Source organism: Chlorocebus sabaeus, chromosome 20 (assembly GCF_047675955.1).
Source record: "Chlorocebus sabaeus isolate Y175 chromosome 20, mChlSab1.0.hap1, whole genome shotgun sequence".
NCBI classification, from domain to species: Eukaryota; Metazoa; Chordata; class Mammalia; order Primates; family Cercopithecidae; genus Chlorocebus; species Chlorocebus sabaeus.
This window is the reverse complement of record NC_132923.1, coordinates 126,156,614-126,182,210: the sequence shown is the minus strand read 5'-3', so window position 1 is coordinate 126,182,210 and position 25,597 is coordinate 126,156,614. Positions and strand designations below refer to the sequence as shown.

The 25,597-nt window shown below is 61.1% G+C and overlaps 1 protein-coding gene across 2 annotated transcripts in view; it reads right to left on the bottom strand.

The window, feature by feature from the left end:
- Window positions 1-298: 298 nt before the first annotated feature.
- The window catches only part of CASZ1 (castor zinc finger 1), a 122,437-nt gene continuing 97,138 nt past the window's right edge, over window positions 299-25,597 (bottom strand). For both annotated transcript variants that reach the window (XM_007980592.3, XM_007980591.3), the window contains 16 exons: window positions 21,468-22,302; window positions 20,262-20,330; window positions 17,973-18,063; window positions 16,980-17,144; window positions 15,783-15,955; window positions 14,741-15,582; window positions 12,342-12,477; window positions 12,094-12,157; window positions 10,684-10,838; window positions 10,471-10,593; window positions 9,203-9,541; window positions 7,519-7,717; window positions 6,296-6,467; window positions 4,557-4,708; window positions 4,238-4,379; window positions 299-1,428 (listed from right to left, as the gene is read on the bottom strand). In XM_007980592.3, the coding sequence (XP_007978783.3) occupies window positions 314-1,428; window positions 4,238-4,379; window positions 4,557-4,708; window positions 6,296-6,467; window positions 7,519-7,717; window positions 9,203-9,541; window positions 10,471-10,593; window positions 10,684-10,838; window positions 12,094-12,157; window positions 12,342-12,477; window positions 14,741-15,582; window positions 15,783-15,955; window positions 16,980-17,144; window positions 17,973-18,063; window positions 20,262-20,330; window positions 21,468-22,302 (4,772 nt within the window). In that variant the 3' untranslated portion in view covers window positions 299-313. The remainder of the gene's footprint in view (window positions 1,429-4,237; window positions 4,380-4,556; window positions 4,709-6,295; window positions 6,468-7,518; window positions 7,718-9,202; window positions 9,542-10,470; window positions 10,594-10,683; window positions 10,839-12,093; window positions 12,158-12,341; window positions 12,478-14,740; window positions 15,583-15,782; window positions 15,956-16,979; window positions 17,145-17,972; window positions 18,064-20,261; window positions 20,331-21,467; window positions 22,303-25,597) is intronic.

Here is a 25,597-nt window from a genome sequence, read left to right as displayed (position 1 = left end):
GCGGGGAGGGGCGCCGGGACAGCGGCCGGCCGGGAGCTGCGCCCCATTCGCCCGGGACCCCTGCTCCTCGGTTCCCTACCCCGGGACAAGAGCACCTTCTGTTTCCCTGAAGAGACCCGGCCTCCCTAGAGCAGGGCCGCCGCCGCCTGTGTCCTCGGCCGCGGAGCACCAGAGGGGTCCCCGCCTCTGTCCTGAGACGGACTCGGGGTCCGGAAGCACCGGCGGGGCGCGGGGCTCTGCCCAGGGGCCGCTTCGCGCGGGGTGGCGCCGCTCCCGAGACCGAGGCCGGCGCCAGGGCCACCCGCGGGCGCCGCTAGGGCGAGGAGGCGGCGGTGGGCGCGGGGCCGGGGGCGCCCAGGGCCGCCAGCGCCGCCAAGGCCGGGGTCCGCGCGCCCGTGCCCGCCGCCTCCGCCGCCGCCTCGGGCAGCGACTCCTCCGAGTCGGTGCGCAGGTCCTCGTCGTCGTCGTCCTCGTCGTCGTCCTCGTCGTCGTCGTCCTCGTCGTCGTCCTCGTCCTCGTCGTCCTCGGCCTCCTCCTCCGGCAGCTCCAGCTCCTCCTCCTCGTCCTCCTGCGAGGACTCCCCAGCGGCGGTGGCGGCGGCGGCGCCCTCGCGCGGCCCGGGGGCGGAGGCGTCGGGTGGGCCGGGGTCGCCCGCGTCGCCCAGCGCCAGGCCCAGACCGGCGGCCGCCGACTGCAGGAAGAGCAGCGAGCCCGGCTCGGCGCCCAACGACAGGGAGCCGTCTAGACTGATGGGAGGCCCGGGCGCAGGGCCCTCCGCCGCGGGCTCGCCGCGCTCCTGCTTCTCGTGCTTGCGCTTGTGCGAGTCCATCTGCGACATGCCCACCACCGTGTGACGGCAGCCCGGGAAGGTGCAGTGGAAGTGCGAGCACTTGAGCTTGTACTTGCAGTCGGGCACGGCGCAGTCGGCGCTGGAGCTGAACTGGCAGAAGCCCGCGGCGCTGATCACGTCCTGCTTGCCGTGGTGCTTGCGGTGCGCCGTGACCTTGGTGCTGTCGGTGCAGCGGAAGCGGCAGCGCAGACAGTGGAAGTGCGTGCTGGTGCCCGAGAAGGGGCAGTCGGCGAAGTGGCAGCTGAGCGAGGCCTTGAAGCGCTTGAAGTCGTCCAGCACCAGGTTGTCCACGCGGTCGTGGTGCTGCGCGTGCTTGTACATGTGCGTGCGCCCGCAGAACTTGTAGCCGCAGTTCTCACGCGTGCAGTGGTAGTGGGTGACTTTGAGCGAGAACTGGCAGGCCGGGTCCTTGCAGTCCTCATAGAGGTCGAAGCGCCGGAAGCCCTCCAGCATCATGCCTTCATCCAGCATCTTCCGGGAGGACGCTGTCTTCCGCCGCTTGCCGAAAGGCGACATGTCCTCGATGATCCAGAAGCGCTTTTTGGCCCCCGAGGCTGTCGGCATGGAGATGGTGTTCCCTGGGGAGGGCCAGGGAGGTCAGTGCGTAAGGGGGACCCACGTGGGCACCATCCCAGGGTCACACCCACACGGGACCCCTGATCTGGCATGGCGCCAGAGGGCGGCATTTAGGGAGCCCTGGGCTTCCCCTGGCTCGGGAGGCCTCTCCTGCCCAGCCGCCTCCCTACCCCCGGCACAGGAGGGGTCTCAGGCTTCCCCCTTCTCATCCCTGTCTGCAGAAGGGCCTCACAGGCCTCTCCCCCAGAGTGGCAGCCCAACCAGCTCTGGGGGACGTGGTGGCTGCTTCCTGGCCAGTTTGGGTGGGAAGTGAGGACACGTCCTGGCGCTAATTGAAGCTGAAGGGGGAATCTAGGTCGGCAGAGTGCAATTACCCAAGTTGGACTCGTGCCAAGACGCCAGCTACGCCTGCCTCTAATGAGGGACAGGCCTGCTCCTTTCCCGCGGGCTACCCGGCTTCCCTGGCTGCGCCTGTCTGCACAGGGGGAGCTGCCTACTCACAGTAGGGGTGCCAAGTGCCCCAGGGCTGTGCGGGGCTGCAACTCCCTGCCCTAAGGAGCACCTTGTCCTTGGTACCAGAAGGTTCTTTAAGGTCTTGTTGGGGTTTTCTACCCCAAGGGCTGGGAGAGGACAGCCCTACTGGAGGACTAGGCCTCAGGGAGCTCAATGCCTCTGCCCTCTGCTCAGAGCCATAATTTACCTGGGTCAGGACCAGAGCAGGGGTTCAGCTGGGGGAGCTGAGCCCATTTATGTCCAGCTGGCCCAGACTGCTTCCTGGGATTTAGGATGCCCCCCTGCCAAGGCCAGGGTTATAACCCTTTCTGGGAGGCACCTGTGCCCCTATGGCCATGGGTGAGGGGAAGCCCCAGCTCTTGCCAGAGGCACAGGCAGCTAGTCCTGGCTCCCCACGCCACCCCCCACAAACAATAAGAGCAGCTCTCTGACTAGCCCCACCAGAGTGTGGGTAGCCTCGGGGCTCCTCCCACACGGCTGACCTGCCTGGCTCTCCCAGAGCCTGCTTAGAAGGCCCAGCAGTCACTCTAGCCACCAAATGTCTGCTCTGCCCGTTTCAGGCCAGGCCCCATCGCCCATCCTGAGTGGACAAAAACGGAGGGAAACTAAGGGCTGTGACGGTGTGGGGGCATCCGGCAGGGGACAAGGGATGGCCTCAGGCCCAAAACCTGGGTGGGTGAGGAGCTGCTTTGGGTCTGAAGTCACAGGGCCTGGTGATGCCAGAGTGGAGCTTCCAATGGCCGGAATCCCTGAGGTGGGGGAGGCCCGGCCCTGCCCTGGTCATAACTCCCGTGGCCTGTACTCAGGCAGAACGTGAGGCAAGAATTAGCAGAGGAGTCAGAGCCCGGGTGGTATCTACGCTCAAGGGAGGGGGCGGGCAGATGCCATCCCAGTGGGTATCAGATATGGGGGTGGGATGGGAGGTGCCTCTGCCCCTGAGCACTGCTGGGGCCTGAGTCCACAGAGACTTCCACTTACTGCTCAGCTTTGGGTGGGGGCTGGGGTTCAGGCTGGAATCTGGACCCTCTGAACCTGGGCAGGTCCCAGACCCCAGCAGACCTTCCTGAAAGCATCCTCTACCTCTCCCTAGTGCCAGATCCCAGGGGGACTCCTCAGAGTAGAAGGGACAGGTCCTGCCTTGCCCCAGGCCGAGGAAGGCAGACCCCACAGGGCCTCCGGCAGGATCAGCCGTCTCTGGGACTCTGAGCAGTTGTGAACAGGGGAGAATGCCTAGCAGCAATGCTCTGGCCTGCCTAGCACTGAACAGGAGCCACGAGGAGTTGTCCCAGGGATGGAGACTATGCCCTCTAGTCTCGGGGATGCTTGGCTGTGAGGGGTGCAGAGCGGCCCCGTCCTTGGCCTGGCTGGCTGCAGAAAAGGGTCAGGCCCCGGAGCATGGCCCAGAGGGTGGATTGGAGTGACGGACTGCGGTGAGGAGGCGTGTGCGCATTACCTGCTGCATCCTGAACTAGGGGGACGTCACTTTTTACTGCAGTTGGAGTGGCAGTGACGGGCGGGAAGCTGGGCGGGCTGCAGGTGGGATGGGCCAGGCCCCGGCCGGCTCCGAGAGTGGCACTGAGCAGAGAGTATGAGAGACAGGACGGAGAGAAGAGGCAGGGGAGGGGGGGGAGGGGCGGCCGGAGCGTGGCCGGCGAGAAGGATGGAGTCGCTGGCGGCTGCGGGGCCGTGCGGGCAGCCTCATCACCAGCGGCCGCAGGAGGAGGAAGAGGAGGAGGAGGAGGAGCCGGGCAGCCTGGAGAGGGTGGAGAAAAGCAGGAAAAAAAAAAAAAAAAAAAAAAAAAGAAACCAAAACAAAGAACAAACAAACAGAAAGAACCAAAATGAGAAACCCGATGGCAGAAGCAGGTATGGCATGAAAATGTGTGCACGGATGAGCAGAGAGAGGGACACAAGAAGAGGGGGCAGGAGGAGAGAGAGGCAGGGCGGTGCCAGGGGTCACATGGGCAGGTGTGCCGGGCAGGACTGGCGCTGGGCCCAGGCCAGGTGGGAGGCAGCAGAGGAAGGAGGCCAGGGCTGCGCTGCTCCCGCTGTGGCTCATAGAGGACGGGCCCAGGGTCCTCTCCTGGAAACTGACACGAAGGGCAGCGCCGGGGAGGCGGGAGGATGGTGGGAGGGGCCTCAGTGACTCAGTCCCACAGACCAGCTGGCTCTGCTGCACACCAGCCTGTCCTCCTCAGAGGCCGTGTGCCCCGGACCTTCTGTCCCAAGCTGCACCCACCGGTGCTGGGCTTTGGGAGTGGGGCTTGGCCCTGCCAGCAGCCCCTGCCTGCAGCTCACCTGCCGCAGTGCTCTCGTTACCCACGGGCGTGCTGGAGCAGCTCCGGTCCATGGTGGATGACTCAGAGGACATGGCGCCCGGGCTGCAGCCAGTGTAGTCCATGCACTCATCTGTCTCAGCATCCATCAGGCCTGGGGGGCCCTGAAAGAACACGGGGGTCCCTGAGGAAGTGGGGCTGTGGGGCATGCTGCCCACAGAGGGCAGGCCGAGGCTCCACACAGCACAGGCCTGAGTGAGCGTGGGACCATGATGCATTCCCGCCACCCTGGCTGGGCTCTCACCTGCGGGGGGTGGCTCTCACCTGGGGAGGGCTCTCACCTGGGAGGGGGGCACACGGTCAAAGTTCTTCCCCAGCATCCTCCGCATGTGCTTCCGCGCGTGGGAGGTCATCTGGTGCTTGAGGAGGAAGGAGAACTGGCAGCCCTCCCGGATGCAGTGGAAGTGGCTGTTCACCTGGTTGTACTTGCAGCCTGTGGACATAGGCCCGCCTGGCATAAGCCCCCCAGCTGGCCAGCGCTCATGGCTTCCAGGGTCTGTCAGGCACTGTTCTAGGCATGGGGGCAGTGTGGCCAATAAGGCAGATGGCATCTGGGGGAAGGGTGCTGCACCACGGTGGCACTCTTAGGAGGAACGTCAGGAAGTCCAAAGCCACCTGGCTGTCCAAGCCTGGCACAGAGGCAAGTGACAATGCCGGGCTGGCCCCCATCCCCTGGCCCACACGCGGGGAGGTGCACAGCTCCAGGGCAAGGGGCCCTCATGGTCCCTGTACACTAGGCTAGCTACCTCTCAGCAAGCCACCTGTCCCCACATCTCTGCTGGGAAGCTCGGGGTGCTGCCGGCCCCTCTGCCCAGGCCCCAGCACCCCCTGCCTTGCTCTGGGCTGAGAACAAACAGAGCAGGCGGGACTGAAACAGCATCCCGGGGCAGGTGAGGGCTTGTCCGTTGCCATGGCGCCCAGGCTGGCCAGGTGTCTTCTGTCATCCCCCAGCTTTGTTTGGCCCCAACTATCACCAAAAACACCACAAGTTGAGTAAATAACGGCAACTGCAGGATACCCTGACATCTGTAAACTGAGCTCAGGAACAGCACAGGCCATGAGTGTTGACACTTACTGGCATGGCTACCAGCCCTCTCCCTGGCCGAGAACTCCTTTTTGAATTCATACTTGAAGGCAAGGTTTGTTTCCTTTTTCTGGCGGTTGACTTTGAATATGTCACCTTTTCACTTTTGGAAGGACCAGACTGCAGCAGCCCCCACCCCTGCTGCCACGACCACCAGGCCACAACGGGCCTCGCCTGTAGCCCAGGGGCCTCTGCCTGACGGCCTGGCTCTCGCCTGCCCTTGGGTTCTGGTCTCTTCCTACGGAGAGTCCTGCCCCTTCAGCAGGCCGTGCACAGGGGCCGGGGCTCAGCTCCCAGCAGCACGGCTACCTCTCAGGCATCAGTGGCTTCCCTTCGCAAAGCCACAGCAGCCCCTTCCTGGGTTCCGGGTCACGGATGCTCCAGCTGAGCCCATGGGGAACCTGACTGTTCCCTGCTAGATCTGAGCCGCCACCACTGTCACCACCCTCACCCCTGTGACAGCACCCAGCCTGGCACAGAGCTGTCCCTCCATAAGTAACTACAAAATGGATGAATGGATGAACAAACTGTAGCTCATTGTGGACAAAAACCTCATCATGAAAGCCATGGAAAGAGATCCCAGAGCAAAGAACTTTGAACTCCTAAGACTTCCCTGCTCGACTTCTTGATGAGAAAAGGGAAACAGAACCACACCCAGGCCCTGGATGCTCACGATGAAGTCCCAGGGCCGCTGTCTGGGGGTGGAGGGGCGGTGCCCTGCGTGAGTCACCCCCACCCTTCTTGCTGGGCTCTGTGGGTTTGGACTATTTCACAAGCTTGACGGTGCCTAGCCTGTGATATCTGGCACACCTTCAACAAAACATGGATCCTGCGGTGGGGACAGGACACGGGTACCAGGAGAGGCGGCCCAGGCCACAGGGGCCATGGCCTTGATGCCCACTGGAAGTCCCTGCCCGCAGCCCAGGCCCTTGGTACCTAGCCTGCCGCACTCCTCGCGCTTGGTGAAGTATTTGAAGCCATTGGCTGCCCGCCGCTCCGCCTTCTCATGCTTCTTGATGTGCCAGGGGAGCTTGGTGGTGATGTTGGTCACGAAGTAGCAGCCGGTGCGGAGGCAGTGGTAGTGCCCGCGCATTCGGAACTCGCAGTGCTGCAGGGATACATGGGACGGTCAGGACAGGCGGGTGACTTTCGTGAGCTCCTGTCTGCCCCGGGCCTGAGACTGTGGTGGGCCCTTGGCACATGTGTTCTTCTCTCTCAGAAGCTGATGATCACAGAAACACCTTTCACATGTTAAAAAGCAGCGCAGGGCCGGGCGCGGTGGCTCACGTCTGTAATCCCAGCCCTTTGGGAGGCCCGAGGTGGGCGGATTGCCTGAGCTCAGGAGTTCGAGCCCAGCCTGGGCAACACAGTGACACCCCATCTCTACTAAAATACAAAAAATTAGCCCGGTGTGGTGGCATGAGCCTGTAGTCCCAGCTACTCGGGAGGCTGAGGCAGGGGAATTGCTCAAACTTGGGAGGCAGAGGTTGCAGTGAGCCGAGATTGCACCACCGCACTCCAGCCTGGGCAACAGAGGGAGACTCCATCTCCAAAAAAAAAAAAAAAAAAAAAAGGCAGTGCATGCCCTTAGTCACTGCACTAAAGCATCCTAACCTGGTAACCTTGCAGTCCATCTGTAATCCCACACCTAGAGCAGACATCGTGAATCTATTTTAACAGTCTTCCCTGTATGCCTAGACCTAGGCACACATCACTGCTCTATCCTAGCGCACCTGGACCCAGGTTCCCCCTCAGGCAGCCCCTCCTGGTCTTGGGAGTCAGGCCTTTAAGGTGAATCTGATCTGACTTTCCTGTGTGGGCATGGACAATGGGCCTGTTAGAAAATTCTCGCTTTGGAGAAAGGGGGCATAAAGCTAGTTCCAGGATAGGCAAGAATGATGTCAAAGGCACAGTGACTGCCCAGCATTGAGTCACCACTCAGGTGTCAGACCTCACACCAACTAGTACTAATCTGGACCCCTGCCCAGGGGCCTCCAGGGGTCTAGAGGCAGACGGTGCCCTTTCCAGAGTCCAGGAGGCCCATTTAAGCAAGATGTCAGAAATAGAACCTCTGCCAAGAGGTGCCTGTCCTGTGCCCTGAGCTAGCCCTGCACCTCCCTGCCCCCTACTTTGCCCCTGGGCCGGCCCGCCATGCTGACCTGGTTGGGGCAGAGACACTGCAGAGAGTAGTACGCAAACTGGTCTCGCACATTCACCAGGTTGTTGTTGGGGTTGATGTGGTCCAGGCAGTGGGATTCGGCCTTGCCAGATGTTTTGCAGACGTACTTGCAGTTCCCAAAGAGACAGTGGAAGTGGAACTTGTTGGCATACTTGCAGTCCGTGGCGAGGCAAGGATCGCTGGAAGGAAACCACAGCCCAGAAGGTCATTGCCATTCCCAAGCCTTCCCTGCTGGTGTCCTGACCTCGCTTGTGTTGGAGTTCACTCCCCCATGACCAGCGGTACCACCAAGAGGGATGGCCTGGGCTGCTGTCCTGCTCAACAGGATGACTCAGCCAGAGACTACAGATCCCAGCATGCATTCCTGCCTCCTTTTAGGAGCTCTGCATGGTGCACAGGAATTGCAATATGCAGGGTGCCCAGAGCATTGCATGCTGGGACACGTAGTTTCCATGGCCACACCTCAGGATTATAGATAAGGATGGCTGGAATAACTTCTTGGACTGGAAAATAAGGATGGTGCTGCCAGCCCTGGCGGGGTGCCGTGAGGCCCTGGCTGGTGTGGCATGGGCGCCGCAGTGGATGTGGCTGACTGACAGACTGCAGATGGGTGCTCGGCCCCACCAGGAAGCGCTGCTGCCACAGGCCCTCAGCAAGCAGGAGTGCGTGCCTGGTGTCAGCTCCTGGGGGCTCACAGCTGCTGGGCTCCCCAGGGTCAGCTCGGGGCCCATGGTGCCCACCCACTCAGACTCCACTTGCCGGCGGAGTGGGAGAGCTGCTGGGGCAGAGGGGGTGTGCTGGCCTGCCCTGGGCCGCCTCCAGGATGCAGAGGGGTGCGGGAGGACACTGGTCCCAGCCTTCCACTCTGGTTGGCAATACTGTAGTCCCCTCCCAGGGGACCCACGGTGGGCACCCTGACCAGGCCTGGGAAACCTGAGCTGCCACTCTGGGGAGGAGGAGGGGAGGGGAAGCTGGTGGGGGGAACGGAGAAGAGTGCCGGGCCCCTTCCACGCTGTGGGCCCAGCCCCAGGTGCTCAGAGAGGGAGGACAGCTGCCACTCAGGCGATATAAATAATCCAATTTATTACTTTTATTGAGAACAGGAAGCCGCACACATGACAGTACAAAGTCACCGTTCTCCCTGCAAGGAGCCACCACCATCCAGTGAGGAGGGTCCCTTCCACCCAAGAGCTCAGACCACTGTGCAGGCCAGTGACAGCCTGGAGGGGCCTGGCCCCCCTGTGCCCCACCCGTGACTTCACGTGCCCTGAAGAGATTCAGCCATGGGTGTGAGCCACAGAGGAGACCAATACAGAGGCCTGGAGGGAGACGCAGCCCTCCATGTCAGGCTGGGAGACGTCCTCTGAGGACCACCATGCCCAGTCCACCCCAGCTGGCCCTGGCAGGATCACCACATGCCCTGCAGAGCAGCGGCCACTGCCGCCACCATTGGCCCATGCTGGCCGGCCTGCTCTGGGACAGGCAGTGAGGTAGGAGCAGCAGCATCTTTGGCTAGAAGGATATCACCCGGTGGCCATGCCCCAGAGAAGCTGGGGACAGCAGCGCCATCCGCAGTGAGGAACAGGGCCTCCTAGCGCCCTTGCTAGCACCTACTCCCGAGACGCGAGGGGAACGCGGGACTCGCGGCTCATCGAGGGACTCACTTCTCCTGGAACTGGAGGAATCCGGGTTTGACCTGGGGCTTGGCGTTCTCTAGAGAAGTCGTTGCCAAGGGCGAGGCGGGCAGGTGAGGCACTGACGCTGGGATCTGAGGCATCTGGGGTATGGCGGAAGCCAGCTGCTTCCAGGCGAGGAGGGTTGGGGTGGAGGGCACGGAGGCCGGGCTGGGAGTGGGCCCCTCCAGAGAGGACACCGTGGCCGTGGTGACAGGAGGGACCGGAGGGGATGAGGGGCCCACGGGAGGTTTGGTCTCGGCAGCTGAGGCCGGGAAGGCAGCCTCTGTGTTTCCTTTTGCTGCTCCTCCCTCTGTCCGGAAGTGGAAGCTGTGAGAGGTAGAAGAGGGGGTCTCATGGGGGGCAGTGAAGACAGGTGCGGAGGGGCACGCATGTGACCCCATCACAGGCCTGGACCCCGGTGTTCGTGCCTACTCGTCCCCATCACTCAGCTCCGGAAGTCTCCTGTGACCCCACCAGGACAGAAGGACTGGAGGGCAAACTGCCATGTCCTCTGGGTCCGAACTTGGGCTCCTGGCTGGGACCTAACCATGCCTTCCTACTTGTGCCCTTCCTCGGTCCCCAGCTCCTCCAGGTGTGTGACAGCAGGCCCTGCCCCAGGAAGTCCCTTCCTTCCAGAACCTGCTCGGAGGTCTTAAAGGTAGGATTCTCAATATTCACAGTAGGCTTCCCCGCGTGCTACAGCCAAGGGTGTCTACGTGGTTGGAAAAGCCTTGGGAGCACTGCAGATCTGTTTTAAACGATTGCAAGTTCTGAGTTCCCTTATAAGTGGGCGGCTAGGCTCGAAGTCTTTTAACTCAATGGGATTTACAAATTCATTTCATTATGTTTAGGTCAAAGGTAACCTAGAGATGTAATATTGTGGCTTGGAAAGGCCTTCAGCTAGGGTTCCTGCTCCAGTCACAGCCGAGTCTCTCCAGCAGGGCTCTGCGCCCCTCTGGCCTGCTCTGCAGGGAGCATGTGCTGGGAATGATGGCTGCCCTGGCAATGTGGGTGCAGCAGCAGCTGTTGCTCAGGGCCCCAGGTGGGGCCTGGACAGGGGCTCAGAGCCCCTGGCTGAGGGCTGCATGTGTGAAGGAGGATGGGAAGCCCACGCTTGCTGGGGCAGCACCTCTGAGAAGCCGACTCAGCTTCTGTGGTCTAGTGGGAACTGCTGTGCTGGCCCCAACCCCACCCACCCCAGAGCCAGGCTGGGATCAGTGGGGGTCTGCTGAAATGACCCCTAGCACCCTACTCACTTTGCATGCTTGATGGCCCCGTCCAAGGTGCTGAAGAGCGCGCCGCATTCCTCCACCACGCAGTGGAAGTGGGCCTTGTGGAGGAAGTCACACTGGCCATCACAGAAGTCCTTCGTACCAAACCTAGCCAGAGGAGCCGGCATTAGAGGAGAGCCTGGGGCTCCAGGGCGGGTGCTGCAGGAGGACGGGTGGGCGCGGCCGGCAGTCCCTCACCTGCGCAGGTACACCTTCCAGGGCTCTGCCAGCTTCTCCTGAACCAGCGCCTTCACGGCCTTGCCCAGGAAGGGTGAGGGCTCTGCAGCGGGGCTCCCCTCTGCTTCCGCCTTGATGTTCAGCAGGCTGCCCAGGCCAGGGTTACCCTGAGACATCTGTGAGGACAGAGGCCGAGCATGGGGCTGGGGTAGCTTGGAACACAGGCACAGCTGCCTGGGGAGCAACAGTCGAAGCTCTGGGCTGCTGGGACCCACTGAGCCCTCAGAGCCAGCAGAGAACGCGGCCCGCCTGCTTGGCTCTGGCTGTGGCCAGGCCCTCTCTGAACGGAGAGCCTGCTGCGCTGCCCCGACCCCAGGAGCCGTGAGGCCTCCTCAGGGCTCCTCCACATGAGCCCGTGCCGCAGGATCCATCACTCAAGCTGAGGCCGCGACTCAGGGTGCACGCTGCAGCCCATCTTTCCCCAGACTTTGCGGCTCCCTGGTTATTTTCCTGCCAGAAGGTTTTCAAAAGAAGCGCAGAAGGAGGAGGGATGGGGGAACCCCTATGAATTCCTTGAGAACAAGAGGAGGCCCACAAAGGAGAGAGAGAGGGAGGGAAGGAGGGAGGGAGTCTCACGGGTGAGACTCAGACAGGCTCGCTGCAGTGGCCGGGAGGGGGTCATTGCAAGGCTCCAAGGGAAGGGAGGGGGACGTGGGGGCAGAGGCCAAAGGAAGGGGAAGGGGAAGGAGAGCAAGAGAGCAAGTGGCCAAGGAGTGGACGCCATGGGCCAGCGAGGCTCCTTCCCCACGAAGTGCCCGGCTAGGACCCCTGCGGCGACAGGTCCGGCCCAGGCCGGGCCCCTCCTCAGGGCAGTCACTTGTGTACAGTAACCGAATTAATCTTGCTGTAGTCAAATGTATCATGTGAAGGGGAAAAATATATTTGAGATGATGTATAATTTACAAAGACCCTGCATTATTTAAAATAAATATTCCAGAGCGACCTCTCCGGAAGGCGTCCGAGACCATTACTCAACCTGAAAAGTGGAAATTGATGTTTTGCTCCCACTTTAGACCCCCCTCCCCCCTCTCCTTTTAAACAAACAAAAATATATATAAAATAAATAAATAAAATTAATAACGAGGCATGAACGAAGTTGAAGGGCTCTGGAAAAGCTTTTGGAGCCCTCCATCTGAAGGGAAAAAAAGGTGTCAGAGGCTGGAATATATTTCTTCAGCCAGTTCATTAAATTAATTTGTAAGCAGTGGCTCTGAAATTATATCCGATGAAAAATGGCCTCAAAATTTAAATGGTACAAACTCATCTTATTAGAGGCAAAACATTAAAAAACAAACACATCCCCCCACCCCCCAGCACAGCTTTAATTTCTCTGGGTGGGGGAACGGGAGGCGTGTGATGGATGGCTCTTACCTTATTCATAAGCGAGGATAAAAGAGATGAATTTGCCGGGACTGCGTGGCCATTTGATTCATTACTAGAACACACAAACCAAGGGGCTTGAGCTCAGACGGCCAGGGCCTGGGCCCTGGGGCTCACCCTCCCTGCCCGACCCTGGGGCTTCAGCTGTGCCCGCTGCAACTGCCCTGGCAGGACCACCCCGGGGCTCCAGCTCGAAGGTGCGGTTCCCGGGGCTGGCTCCCATGGGGGCCTCGCCTCACCTGGGCTCCTTCACAGTCAGGTCTAGACTGCGGTCCTGGGAGGCTTCGTGGGGGCCTGGGGCGCCGGTGCTCTCACCGGGTTCCGGCTTCACCTGGGCCGGGGGGAACCTGGCTGGGGTGACTTGCTGCCCGCTTCCTGCAGGGGAGGGGAGGGGAGGGAAGATGCGTCAGAGGGGCTGAAGGCCTGGCCTGGGCACAGACAGCCGTGCCCCTGGAGGGAGGGCAGTGGGCTGGGTGGGCTCCGGCTGCTGGTCAGCGCTTCTCCCGCTGACGTGATCGCTCGTGACGCTAGCTCCTGTGTGGCAATTCTTCAAGTGATAATTATTGCAAAATTATGTCAAAGTTGTCCTGGCTCGGGCCTCCTGGAGGAGAAGGGCGGGAGGCTGGGGAGGGGGCTGGGGTGGGGGCGGGGGCCCTTCGTTTTCTCCACCAACTGTCACAGTCGATTTGTGGGGCTGCCGCTTAGGCTTTTATTAAAGACTCTGTTAATGCTGAGGGAAAGTGGCAGATCTGCACTGGGAGGGCCCCTCTGTGGTCCCCAGCCCGCGGTTGCCGGGGTGACGGCCCCCGCACGGAGCATGCCCGGGAAGGGCCTCTGCTGTGTCAGGGTGATGGGACCAATGGCCAATCAGAGCGGCCACACCAGGCGACCTCACAGTCAGGCTGTCCGGGGCAGGGACACAAGGCCAGGCTGGGCCGAGCTGGGTCCGGAAGGGAGCTGGGCGGGTGAGGCCACAGGAGGCCAGCAGAGCAGGGGTAAAAGAAGTTGCTGACAGGGCCGTCCAGCGAGCCTTCCCCCACATTCCCCCAGTGACGGAAATATTAATTTGCCCCAAGGCACTGTAGCTGACAGAGAGCTGTTTCAGAGACAGCAAGTGGCATTTTATTAAAAAATAAAACGGCCCCCTCCCCTGCGCTTGACCTTTCTTTTGGGAGAAGGAGACTTTTCTAATGAAAACAAAGTACTTGACAGTCTGGCCACCGAGGCCAGGTGGCCCTGGAGTGGGCCCTGCCCCATCCATCAGGCCCCTGGCTGGAGGGGCGTGGCCAGCGAGGCCCCCCCCATGCCTAGACCAAGAGGTGGTTCCTCCGCGCAGGCATGAGCACCCTACTGGGCCTGTGAGAGCTTTCAGACCTAGGGACTCCACATTCCAGCAGCTCTCCAAAGTCACCTGCCCAAGGTCCCAGGGAAACATGGCCCAGCTCCCCTGCCAGGCACTGGCAGCCTCTACGAGGTGTGGGCAGAGCCCCGGGCTGGGCCACAGGGACCCTCAGTCTCAGCTGGTTCTGAGAGGGTTTCTAATGGGAACAGGGCATCTAGGCCCAGTGGAGCCCCACTCCTGCGGGCAGCGCCTTGGTTCACCACTTCCTAGCCATGTGCCTGGGACAGACCATCCCTGACCGTCTGCTGGCTCCACGGCGTGGGGCTCTGTCTGGCATCCTGCCTGCTGTGTCCCAGCACCCGGCTCGGAGCCTGGCTCTCAGCAAGCATCAGTGGTTGTTGAATGAATAAGTGACATGAGCCACATCCCAGATGTGAACTGAACTCTCCTCAAGGATTCAACAAATAGGAACTACCCAGAGCAGGGAAACGGGGAGAGGAGTAAGGTCAACAGAAAAGCATCCCCACCCCAATCCAGAGAAAAACAGAGGGACTTTTTTTTAATGGAAAATTTATGAAATTATAGGAAGGCAGGAAAGAGAGCTGCGCCCCTCAGTGAACCAGCGTGAAGGAAGACGCCGCTCTGGGGCTGCGGCCCTTTTCTGTTTGACAGGGCGGGGCCGTTTAAAGGGACAATCCCACTTCCCAGTCACAGATCCAGCTTCAAGCACCAACAGCCACAGGTGGCCAGTGGCTGCCAAGTCAGACAGTGCAAAATAGAAGGCTTCCATTGTCTGGAAAGTCCTACTGGGACGGCACTCACGGAGGAGGGAGCCTGGGCCTGGAGGTGTCCAGGTGTGAGGTGCAGGCCCCCTACTGCTGGGCTGGACGCAGGCCCCCCTCCAGGTCAGCTGGAGGAAACACTAGGCACGCCAGGGACCCTGGGCCTGCCCTCATCGGGGGTGGACTTGGGACGTGGGAGGGTGAGCAGACAGGGAGGGGGGACCTGCAGTGGCCCCAGGGATGTGGGGCAGCTGAGGAGGCAGGGACCATTGCCCCCAACTCACAAATGGGGAAACAGAAGCATGGCCCCCCTACTGTGGGAGCCAGAACCAGGGGCCCCACACAGAAACCAACAGGATAGGGGCGAAGACCAGGCAACGAGGGGGCGCTGGCAGGCAGGGGCCACACGGACGCCTCTTCCAAACACCCCCCGACTCTGCTCTGCAGCCTGAGGCCAGGCGGCCACCCCAGTCCAGAAGGTGCCTGCTTTCTGGGCAGGACCCAGCCTGCTCACCTGGGTCAAAGGTGGCAGAGGGCTTGAGGGCAGCCGCAGCCAGCCTGGCCATCATGGGCGAGATGAGACCCTTGCTTGCAGAGATCCTCTCCATGATGGAGGTGGGTGGCGCCGGGACAGAGGCGGCAGCTGCGGGGACTGAGTCTCCAGCTCCCGAGGCGACCAGCGCGGGCGTGTCAGGGGTGGCTGAGGCTGCTGCCCCAGACGACATGGCACCCAGGAGGCTGGGGGTGCCCACGGGCAGGGAGGTGCTCCCACGGCCAGCCAGGATGGGGAAGTAGGGCGTGGGGGTGGGCAGGCCCGAGTTGGAGAGGGCCAGGGCCAGGGGGATCGAGCCAGGCAGGCCCTGGGGCAGCAGCCCCGAGATCTTGCTGTTGGGAGGCTTAGTGGCGCTGGGCCCAGCCTCGGTGGCGGCAGTGGCGGCAGCCAGGGATGCAGAGGACTGCTGGCTGGTAGGGGAGGCGCTCAGGCTGGAGTTCTTGCTGCTCAGGGCAGAGAAGTCGACAAGGTCGTCGTTGCTGGACTCCTCGTGCTCCGTGTCCTTGGCGCCCAGCAGCGAGGGCGGCAGCCCCAGTGCGCCCGAGGAGCGGATGTGCCGGCGCTCATGCTTGCGCTTGTGAGAGGTCATCTGGCTGGTGGAGGTGAAGGTGAAGCCGCAGCCGGCGCGGATGCAGTGGAAGTGGTTGGTAGCCTTGCTGTACACGCAGCCCTCGTACTTGCACTCCTCGTACTTGTAGAACTTCTTGAAGCCGTCCTTGGCGTAGGCATCGTCCTTGATGTGGTAGCTCTTGTGCTTCTCAATGTCACACTTGTTCTTGAAAGTGAATGTGCAGCCGGGGCGCCTGGGTGGGACATTGGGAACCTGTCATGGGACCCAGAGGAGGCCCCACCCTGCTCCCACCATGGTCCTGGGAAGGACAGTCCCCGGGTGGAAGACCCAGGCTGGACACCAAGGCAGGGGCCTGGGCTGTCCCAGGAGCCTGGGTCCCTGCCTTCTCTCCCGGCTTCTGCCCAGGAAGGCCCCCGCCAGGCTCCCGCTTACCTGCAGTGGAAGTGCGTGGTCTTCTGTCCGTAGAACTGGCAGTCTGCTGTGCCGCAGTCTTCGGTGGCTCGGAAGCGCTGGAAGCCGTCGTTAATGAGCTGGGTATTCTTCTTGTGGAAGTTCTCATGGGTCATCACGTCAGACGTGCTTGTGTACACCTTGTTACAGCCCACCTGCACAGGACGGGATGGTGGTCAGGCAAACGGAGGTCGACACCGCTGTGTGTGGCCGGGGTCACTGACTTCTCTGCTCAGGGAAGCTTTGGCACCTCTGACTTCAAACTGGAGGCCTCGGAAGGTGGGTGTACGAAGCGGAGGAGAAAGCCTCCCACAGCCCCTCAGGCCCCCCCGGAGGGACCCAGTGCTGCTGGGGCCGGCTCCGTCTGTGCTGAGGGTCAGGGCATCTCCAGAGACCCAGGGCACTTTTTGGTCCAGGGGAGGGAGCTGCGTTCTGTAGGAATTGGATTTTGAGTCCCAATCCATGGCCCTACCTCCAAAACCCTCAGTGGGTGGACAGGGGCTGGACCCTGGAGGTCACCTTTAGCCCAAGGATTTGCTTAGTGGACAGTTCCTGGGCACGGGGCCCTCCCACCCCACCCCAGCCAGGCCAGGAAGGCAACGTTGCCATATTGAGTAAAAACCCGTGGAATCTGAACACTCTCGTAGGCCGGGCCGTGCCAGTGTCTGCACCATCTCAGAGCCCAGAGGGTGGCCCCCCTCTCCTCGTGGCCCAGGTTGTTCACAGAGGCCATAACAACCTCTGACAAATACCGGGGGAGGCACGGGGCTGCTATTTGCAACCCAAAGTCGCTCCTCCTGGCCCTGACACCTTGAAAAAGCCCAGACTCTGTGTGGCATTAAAAGAAAGAATTAAACAAAAACCTCCTCAGGCATCATTTGCAATGTTGCTCTTGGTGTTAAAGCCTGAAAAATGTCCATCTGTATAAACAGCTCACTGAATTTCATCCACACCAAGTATGGCCATGGGGAAGGCCCCACCCTGGCCCACCAGACGCTGCCCAAGCCTGAGCCCCCAGGACCCTCCTGGCTCGCTGGCTAGCCCTGTGCTGGGCCAGGGCTCCTGATCAACTGGGGGCCCTGCCCGCGGGGCAGCCCTGCCTCTGGGAGTGGGGGGCACAGAGCCGGGAGGGCCCGAGCCAGTCCTGCAGATGCTGGCGGGCGCGGGCGCGGGAGGCACCTGCATGCAGTGGTAGTGAGTGCTCTTCCCGTTGAGGTGGCAGCCGTGGTAGTAGACGCTGCAGTCGTCCAGCGGGCTGAAGCGCATGAAGCCGTGCTGCAGGGAGTTGTCGCGCTTCTTGTGCATGTTGTAGTGACGGATCACATCCTGCTTACTCGTGAACCTCTGCCAGGAGACAGCGCCGCGTGGGCAGGAGCCTGAGCTTCCCCTCCGCCCTTCCTCCCATATGCCAAGAGCACCTGGGCCGGGTGCTGGCCTCAGGTCTCCCTAAAAAGAACCCTGCTTGGGGTCAAGGCAGCCCAGACTATCCAAGGCCAGTGGCAGGCATACCAGCCCTGGGAGGGAACCATCCCAAAGGTTCTAGAACCACAGATTCTTCCCTGATGCTCCCCTGGGTCCCCAGTGGCCATCCTCAGGAGCCACAGACGATGCATCGGGCCAGGCCTTGAAGGCAGGGGCTCTGATGCTGATGGCTCATCCCGCCCAGTGCACCTCTGGACTAAGGCAGGCTGGGATCCCTGGCAAGCCAGAGGGAGCCGCCCCAGGCAGGCTGCCCCGACTCTCCCCCCACTCGCCAGCCCTGCACTCACCAAGCTGGCAGCCTTGGGCACAGTGGCACTCTGGCTGAACCCCCATTTTATCATCTTTAAGATGGGACAGTATTGCTAACTTTCTAAGGCCACTGCCAAGAGTCAATTAGGCAAGGTTCACAGGCTGGCTGGCATGGCCTGGACACATGGGAGGCGCTCAGTGAAAGGGGACTGGAATGATCACCACTGGGATGTCATTGGCCCCCAATCCTAGGAGCTGCTCTGTCGGCAGGAATCAGGGAATGTGGGCAGGCTGGTCGTTTTGCAGGCCCTCTGCCTGTTCAAGTCAAGTTTGGGTGATGCAAGTATCACTAAACCCCCTCCACTCCCCCACCGACTTCTAAGTGCCTCCATGCTGCGCTGGCGGGTGGGGGAAGTGGAGTCCATCTCACTGTGGCCGTACCTGGTAGTTGCACTCGGGGTCAAGGCAGTGGTAGTGCTCGCGGTACTGGTAGGCACAGTGGATGTGGCCACAGTGCTGGCTGCCCGAGAACCTGGAGGGAGGAGGGGTGCGGTCAGGGCCCTGCTGTAGGTGACAGCCCCAGCCCCAGCCCCAGCCTCAGCCCCAGGCCCAGGGAGGACTCTTCGGGCCCTGTATGGGATACGGAGGGGAGGTGAAGTTGCAGAGGCCCAGGCAAGTGACTGGGTCTGGGGGGAACCCCAGGCCCATTGAGGCAAAGTGGCCTGGCCCCAAGAAGGGGGCAGGACAATGCTGAGGTGGCCAAAAGTCAAAGCAGGGGGAGACAGATGGGGCCCAAGCCCTGGGATGGAAGGGAAGGCGGGCGCCCACGCGACTGCCCACCTCTCTTTTCTGCAGGGGCTGCCTGCCCCACTCCCAGCCCGCCCAGCTCTGGCCAGGTGCGGAGACCCTGGCTGGGCCAGCCAGGGCTCTGATGCTGAGAGGCGTTAAAGAACTCTCTCTGTCCTGGGCTTTTCCTGACACTTGAAACAGTGCAGAGTTATGAATTTTTAAAGCACAGCATCTGTTTGGCTTCCTGCAGCAAGGAGCTCACTCTCTAGCCACCGCTGCCGCCGCCAGGAGCCTGTGCTGCCTCCCAGGAAACCCGTCCTTCTCCAGGCCCCACGGCCGCTGGGACGCGGCTCCCACAGCTTCGGTGACGGCCGGCCATGGGGGGCCACTCTGGAGAGGCCACACCATGAAGACTGTGGAGAAGGGGGTGGCCCAGCCCACCTGTCCCCCTCCAAGAGTGACGTGAGATTGCAGGAGACACAGAGAGAAACCCCATACTGTAATGGGAAAACCACGTGCAAACAAGTCTTTAAGCTGAAACGGCCAAAAGGGCCATCTGTGGAGGCACTAATAATAATGGTAATAATAATACTATAGAGGAGACAGCACGGGGCAGAGCTGAAGACAGAGTGGGACGGGGGGCACAGACAGTGGGACGGGGGGCAGAGCTGAAGACAGAGTGCGACGGGGGGCAGAGGCAGTGGGACAGGGGGGCAGAGCTGAAGACAGAGTGCAACAGGGGGGCAGAGGCAGTGGGACAGGGGGGCAGAGGCAGTGGGACAGGGGGGCAGAGGCAGTGGGACAGGGAGGCAGAGCTGAAGACAGAGTGGGACAGGGGGGCAGAGGCAGTGGGACGGGGGGGGCAGAGCTGAAGACACAGTGGGACAGGGGGGCAGAGGCAGTGGGACGGGGGGCAGAGGCAGTGGGACAGGGGGGCAGAGGCAGTGGGACGGGGGGCAGAGGCAGTAGAGGCAGTGGGACGGGGGGCAGAGGCAGTAGAGGCAGTGGGACAGGGGGGCAGAGGCAGTGGGACAGGGGGGCAGAGGCAGTGGGACAGGGGGGCAGAGGCAGTGGGACAGGGGGGCAGAGGCAGTGGGACGGGGCAGAAACAGAGCAGGACAGGGGAGCGGAGACAGAGCAGGACATGGAGGCGGAGAGACGGAGCGGGCGGGAGGAACTTGGAAGATCTGTGGACAGACAGGCGCTGGCCGCTGTGTGCTGTCCCATCAGAGGGCAGGCGGTGGGGGGTGGGGGCGGGGGGTGTTATTTGTGTGATTTGGGGGAATCTGTTGAGGCAAAGTCTCTTCACTGCGAATCCCACTGCCTTTGGGATGGAAAGGGGTTGGTCTGGAGTCAGGTGGTGTCAGAGCCTCACTGGGGAAGCGCACTGGGCTGTGTCAGAGAGGATGATAGCCCACACCTTCTCTCTCTCTCATTTATTTTTTTAAGAGATAGGGTCTCACTCTGTTGCCCAGGATGATCTCGAACTCCTGGCCTCAAGGGATCCTCCCACCTCGGCCTCCCACAGTGCTGGGAATACAGGCATGAGCCATCGCACCAGGCCTGCCTCTACCTTCCCAACCCTGACAGTTTCACAGTGACCTGCACCCTACTCAAAGCTCTGTGTGACAGCAGGACCCAGGCAAGCTGGGGGAGCCGCATTCACTTGTGGCCAGGCGCTGCGTCGGGACCCCGGCCCTACCTGGGGGTTCAGGCTGCTGAGGAAATGTGTGGCCTGGACTACACAGAGCGGAAGGAGGCTCTGAGACAGGCGTGTGCAGGGCAGCCCTCGGTGCAGTGGAGGGACCGAAGTGGATGGGGGTGGAAGGAGACAGCTACCTTGGCCCTAGAGGTCAGATGTCAAACGAATGGTCTCAGAGTGCCCGGTCAGTCCTGGCCCCCCACCTTCTCTCCACGGCAGGCTCCTCCCCAGGGGCCTACCTGGCAATATATTTCTGGTAAATGTTTACATCTTCAGTGACGGCTGGTTTATCTGTGGGCAGTCCATTCCTGGCGAGAGACACACAGGGCACAGCCGGTGAGCAGATGGGGCAGCCTTGTGCCACAGGGGCATCTGGGCAGCCCCTGCCGTGAGGCCCCAGCCCCTCTGCTCTGCTCTGCAGTGTCCCAGGCACCCAGGGTGGGACTGAGGACATCCCTGGTGGAAGCTGGCCAGAGGTTCAACAAGCCCAACTCTGGGAGGGCAGGGCCATCTCATGCAGGTGGGGCTGGAGCCCCCCTCGGGCATGGGCCGGCCTGGGGTCCAATGGGGCGGAAAGCCGCGGAAGCCTGGGATCGGTGCCTGGCACTCAGGGAGCATCAGGAGGCCACTGGCTGAGGGGCACCAGGCCCCCCAACGGGGAGGGATTTGAGGCGGGGGCAGGCAGCTAGGCAGGGGAAGTGTATCCACCCCAGGCAGCAGGTGCTGCCTCTATCTGCTCCCAGCTATGCAGCCTCTCAGGGTCCGGAAGCTCCCCAGGGTGCAGGAGGAGCTCTGGGGAACGGTCTCGCTCAGCCCCACACCATCCACCATTTGACCAACCAGGCCATTCTTCTGCTCATGGGTTCAGGCTGTAAGGGTGTATGCACCTCACCCCGGTCACCACCTTTGCTTCCTGCCTCCTCCAGGGCCCAGGCTCTGAGCCCAGGAGCCAGGGCCACCAGCGTGGACCCAGCATCCCCACCCAGGGAGGCGCTTTCTCAGCCAACCACAGGCCTGCATTCGGCGCTCACGGCAGCAGGTGGAGGAAGCCCGTCATGGGCAGATGGGAGAGGCCACAGTCCCGGTGTGCATGCTAGCAAAAGGCACAGCATGCTGGCACCTGGGAGTGTGGGCGTGTGTGGGAGGTGTGTGCGAGGTGCATGGGAGGGGTGGAGCGTGCAGGTCCCGGAGCAGGGCAGGGTGCTGCAGGAGGGCTCACGCGTGGTTCTGTGGGTGCAAGAGTGAACGTGAGCACGGCATGCACCTGTGAGTGTGGAAGCACGTGGAGGAGAGCTTGAGTGTGCACGCGCCTGGGTGCACAGTGGATGTGTGTAAGGTGTGAGCGGCAGGTGTGTCCTCAAGCATGGGCAACCCCGGTGAGGAAGGAGGCCTCCTGTCTAGTCTGGCTCCCAGCTCTGGGCGTTGTGGGGTGGGGAGCGCCTTACTTGACAGTGGAGACGGTCCCCGTGGTGATGGAGTCTGTTTTGGAGAAGGTTGACTTCAGGTACTCGGGAGTGTTGAAGGACAGGGAGGCAGGCGGCTCCGGCCCTGGCCCAGGGGCGCTGGGAGCACTGGGCATGCTGGCAAGGGGTGCGGGAGCCAGGCTGGGGGTGGGCGGAACCTTGGCGGGGCCTGGCTTCTGGATGCCCCGGACGTCATACTTGGAGGGGCGCCCCACCTTGCCCGTCTTGAAGGCGATGGCCCCGCCCATGTCGGGGCTGCCCTCCCCGGGTTTGAAGAGGTGCAGGTACTTGACATTCTCCAGGTCGTACTTGGATGGCTTCTTGTAGGTGCTCCCGTTCTGGGGCCGCAGGTTCTCGCCGGTCTTCAGTTTTTGGATGAAGAAGTCATACTTGGAGGCCCGGGCCACCAGGTTCTGCATCTGGACGCTGCTGTGTGACGGCAGGGGCAGGATGGTGGCCTTGGTCTCCAGGTGGGCCGTGCTGCTGGGCAGCCGCAGGCCGGGAAGGGGGCCCACCACCTCCTTGCCCACCCGTTCCTCAGTCTTGGCGCCGGGGGCCGGCCAGGAGAGCTGCTCGCCAGCCTTGAGCTTGCGGATGTACTCCTCATACTTAGAGAACCGTGCCCGCTTGCTGAGGGTGTCCTCGGAGGTGAGCGGCATGGAGGAGGTGGCCGCCTCCGGGGTGGAGCCCGCGTGCAGCTTCTCAAAGCTGATCTTCCTGGCCAGCTCGTCCCGCGTGTTCTGGTCGTCGTAGCCAAACATGCCAAGGAACTCCGTCATGGTGGAGGCCGCGTAGTCCCGCAGCGAGGAGGCCTCTCCTGCAGAGAAGGAGGGGGGCGCATCACCTCTGGAAGGGAGTGGGAGGGACAGGAGTCCCCCCAGCAGGAGCCCCCACCCATAGAGGGAGGGGGTCAGTGTGGGGAGGGGCAGAGCAGGACATGATCTATGGACATTTGGCTCACTTGTTAGGTTTTACGACTCTTAAATTAATTTGTTTTAAAAAAAAGTAATTAATACTGGGGTAAAATAAAACGAGTTCATCAATGCCAGGAAAATCAATTTCCTAAATGTTCTGGCCGATGGCTTTTCAGTACATTAAACAAAGTTTCATAAATGTCTCCGCTCTCTCGCCTTGGCCTAATATGAAAGAGAAGTCATTTTACTGGAAGTAAGGCCAGATCCCAACCTGCCTCCCAGGACAGGGAGTGGCAAGAACCGGAGACAGGTAGGGACGTGGGCCGGTGGGCAGTTGAGCGGGAGCCTAGGGGTGAGGAAGATGCTCTGGCCGGGGTCGGGCTGGGCCTGGCTGGAGGACCTCCCTTGACCCCGCAAATGGATCCCCTGGGCGGATGAAGGGTCCACTCCAAGCCTTCCTGGGACCCGGTCTCTTGGCCTCCCCACACCTTCCCAGGTGCTGGGGGTCCCTGACAACACAGCTCAGCCAGGGGCGGGTGTGTGGATGTGCCCCGGCCTGTGACATAGAACCTGGACGCGTCCTCCAACCCTCTGGCCTCCTCCAATCACTTGCGCTAACACAAGGCTGGGCCACCTGGGGAGGGCAGGAGTCCGGGCAGGGCCTGAGTGCAGCCTCCCCACTGTGGCCACCCCTGGCCACACCAGGAAGCCTGGAGCCACCTCCCCACAGTGACATGCACGCACACTCTCACACACCAACACACAGGCACACACACAAACCCACACACAGCCATATGCACACAATCACATACAACACATACATGCATTCTCACACACACACCCATTACAGTCACATTCACACAATCACATACAACACACATGCATTCTCACACACACCTGCACGGTCACATGCACTCACACACAACACACAGGCATTCTTATACTGTCACCCAGTCACATGCACTCACAACACACACATGCATTCTGACACACACACCCACAGTCACATGTACACAATTACACATAACACACACATACATTCTCATATACTCTTACACACACAGTCACATGCAGTCACATACAACACACATATGCATTCTCATACACTCTCACACACCCACACACAGTCACATGCACTCACATGCCATCACATACAAACTCACATAAACCCAGTTAATTACATGCATACAATCACATACAACACACACATGCATTCTCATACACTCTCACACGCCCACATTCTTGCAATCGCCAGCACACACATGCATTCTCACACACCTACACGGTTACATGCACACAATCACATACAACACACTCACGCATTCTCATACACTCACACACCTACACACAGTCACAACACACACATGCATTCTCATACACTCTCACATCCCCACACACAGTCACGTGCAATTACATAAAACACACACATACACTGGCACCCCCCCCAACTCCCCACATCACATGCTCAGAATCACATACAACACACATGCGCATTCTCATACTCACACCCACACACCCAGTCACGTGCATACAATCACATACCACACACACGCTTTATCACACACTCTCACCCGCACATACGCACAATCACATGCACACACACACCATCACATACATAAACCCACACACACGGTCACATGCACACAATCACACACAACACACACGCAATCACACCCACTACACACCCAGTCATGTGCTCACAATCACACACACTCTCACATACACCCAGACACGCAGTCACATAAAACTCATTTACTCGCTCCCCCCCCACAGTCACATGCAGACTCTCACATAAAACACACACCCAGACACAACACACACACACTCATACAGACTGACTCACACACAGACACCACACACTCACACACCTCACACACTCTTGCACACACACTCGGGCTCCCCAGCTCCTATCCCTAGCTGCCTTCCCGCCTCTGTGTACACACAGGTACACAACTCCCGGAACCTCTGCCCCGGGTCTCTCGGAATGAGGGAGAAGGCGGTCCCAGGCTAATTCTGAGCTGTTTGTGTGGCCTGCCTCTTCTGCACACGCCCCACGCCATGGCCAAGGCGTGACCCCAGTGCACACGCACACTCCTCTTCACTGCCCGCGTGCTACATGCCTCCCGTGTGCCATGCCCTGCGTCAGGGTTAGGTGCACCCGCGAGACTGAGACCTGCACAGCCCCCGGGGACACCATGTTCTCTCTGCTCGTGTGCAAGGCAGCCACGTGGGCACGCTCAGGGTGGCAGGACCCCAGGCTGACTACACAGCCAAGGGAAGGCGTGGCTGGGGGTCTCCTCCCAGGTGAACCTGCCAGGCCTGGGATCCTCAGAGATACCTGGGATGGGGGTTTAAAGGGGCAGGGCTGGGCCTGGGGAGGGGAGGACACCGGTGGGATGTGGAAGGACAGGCTGTGGGAGGGCCTGGCCACCTGGTACCCAGGGTGCACAGAGGGACTCAAGAAACCAACAGACAGCTGTTCCCCTGGGGCGGGGCTGTCGGGTCAGCCACTGTCCTGACCTCAAGCTACACAGGGTTGGGGGGCCCAGCTCAGGAGGAGTGGGCTCTGGCTGCTGGATTCAGTGGCTCAGGGACCAGGGAAAGGGGCTAAAAATAGCTGGAGGCAGCTGAGCCCTCGCTATATATGGCAGAGAAACAGAAGCTTCGAAGGGCAGGCAGCTTGTGCAGGGAGGGCACCAGGCAGGGGTCCCTGAGGGGGCCCACAGGCCTGCATGGCCGAGCTCAGGGCCCAGAGAAGGTGGCCTGGGAGCCAAGCCCACGGGGGCAGCTGGGGCTGCGCTGTCTGTCTCCTCCAGCGCTTACGGCTGAGCAGGCAGTCCCAGTGTTAGGGCTGAGGGGCGAGACCTGAGTCCCCCAGGCCATGGGCAGTTCCTGGCCCGCCTCTGCCAGCCCCGCTCTCCACTCCCCTGGAGGAAGGAGGCAAGGGCTGAGGCCCACTCCGCTCCCTGTCAGCTGCGGGCAGAGCTGGCCTGGGTGGGGGTGTGGAGGGGACGGTGGCCCTTGTCGCGTCCCTTTCCTCTCCTCAGGCCCAGCACAATCACCTTGTGTCTGGCAACGGCAAGGGCTTTTCCTATCAGAGGAAACTGAAGGTCACACTTTTCCTCATTGATCTTGCAATGTTTGTTAATTACTCTGTCACTGATGTGGCGAAGGATAATTAAACAGCTCTGTTTATAT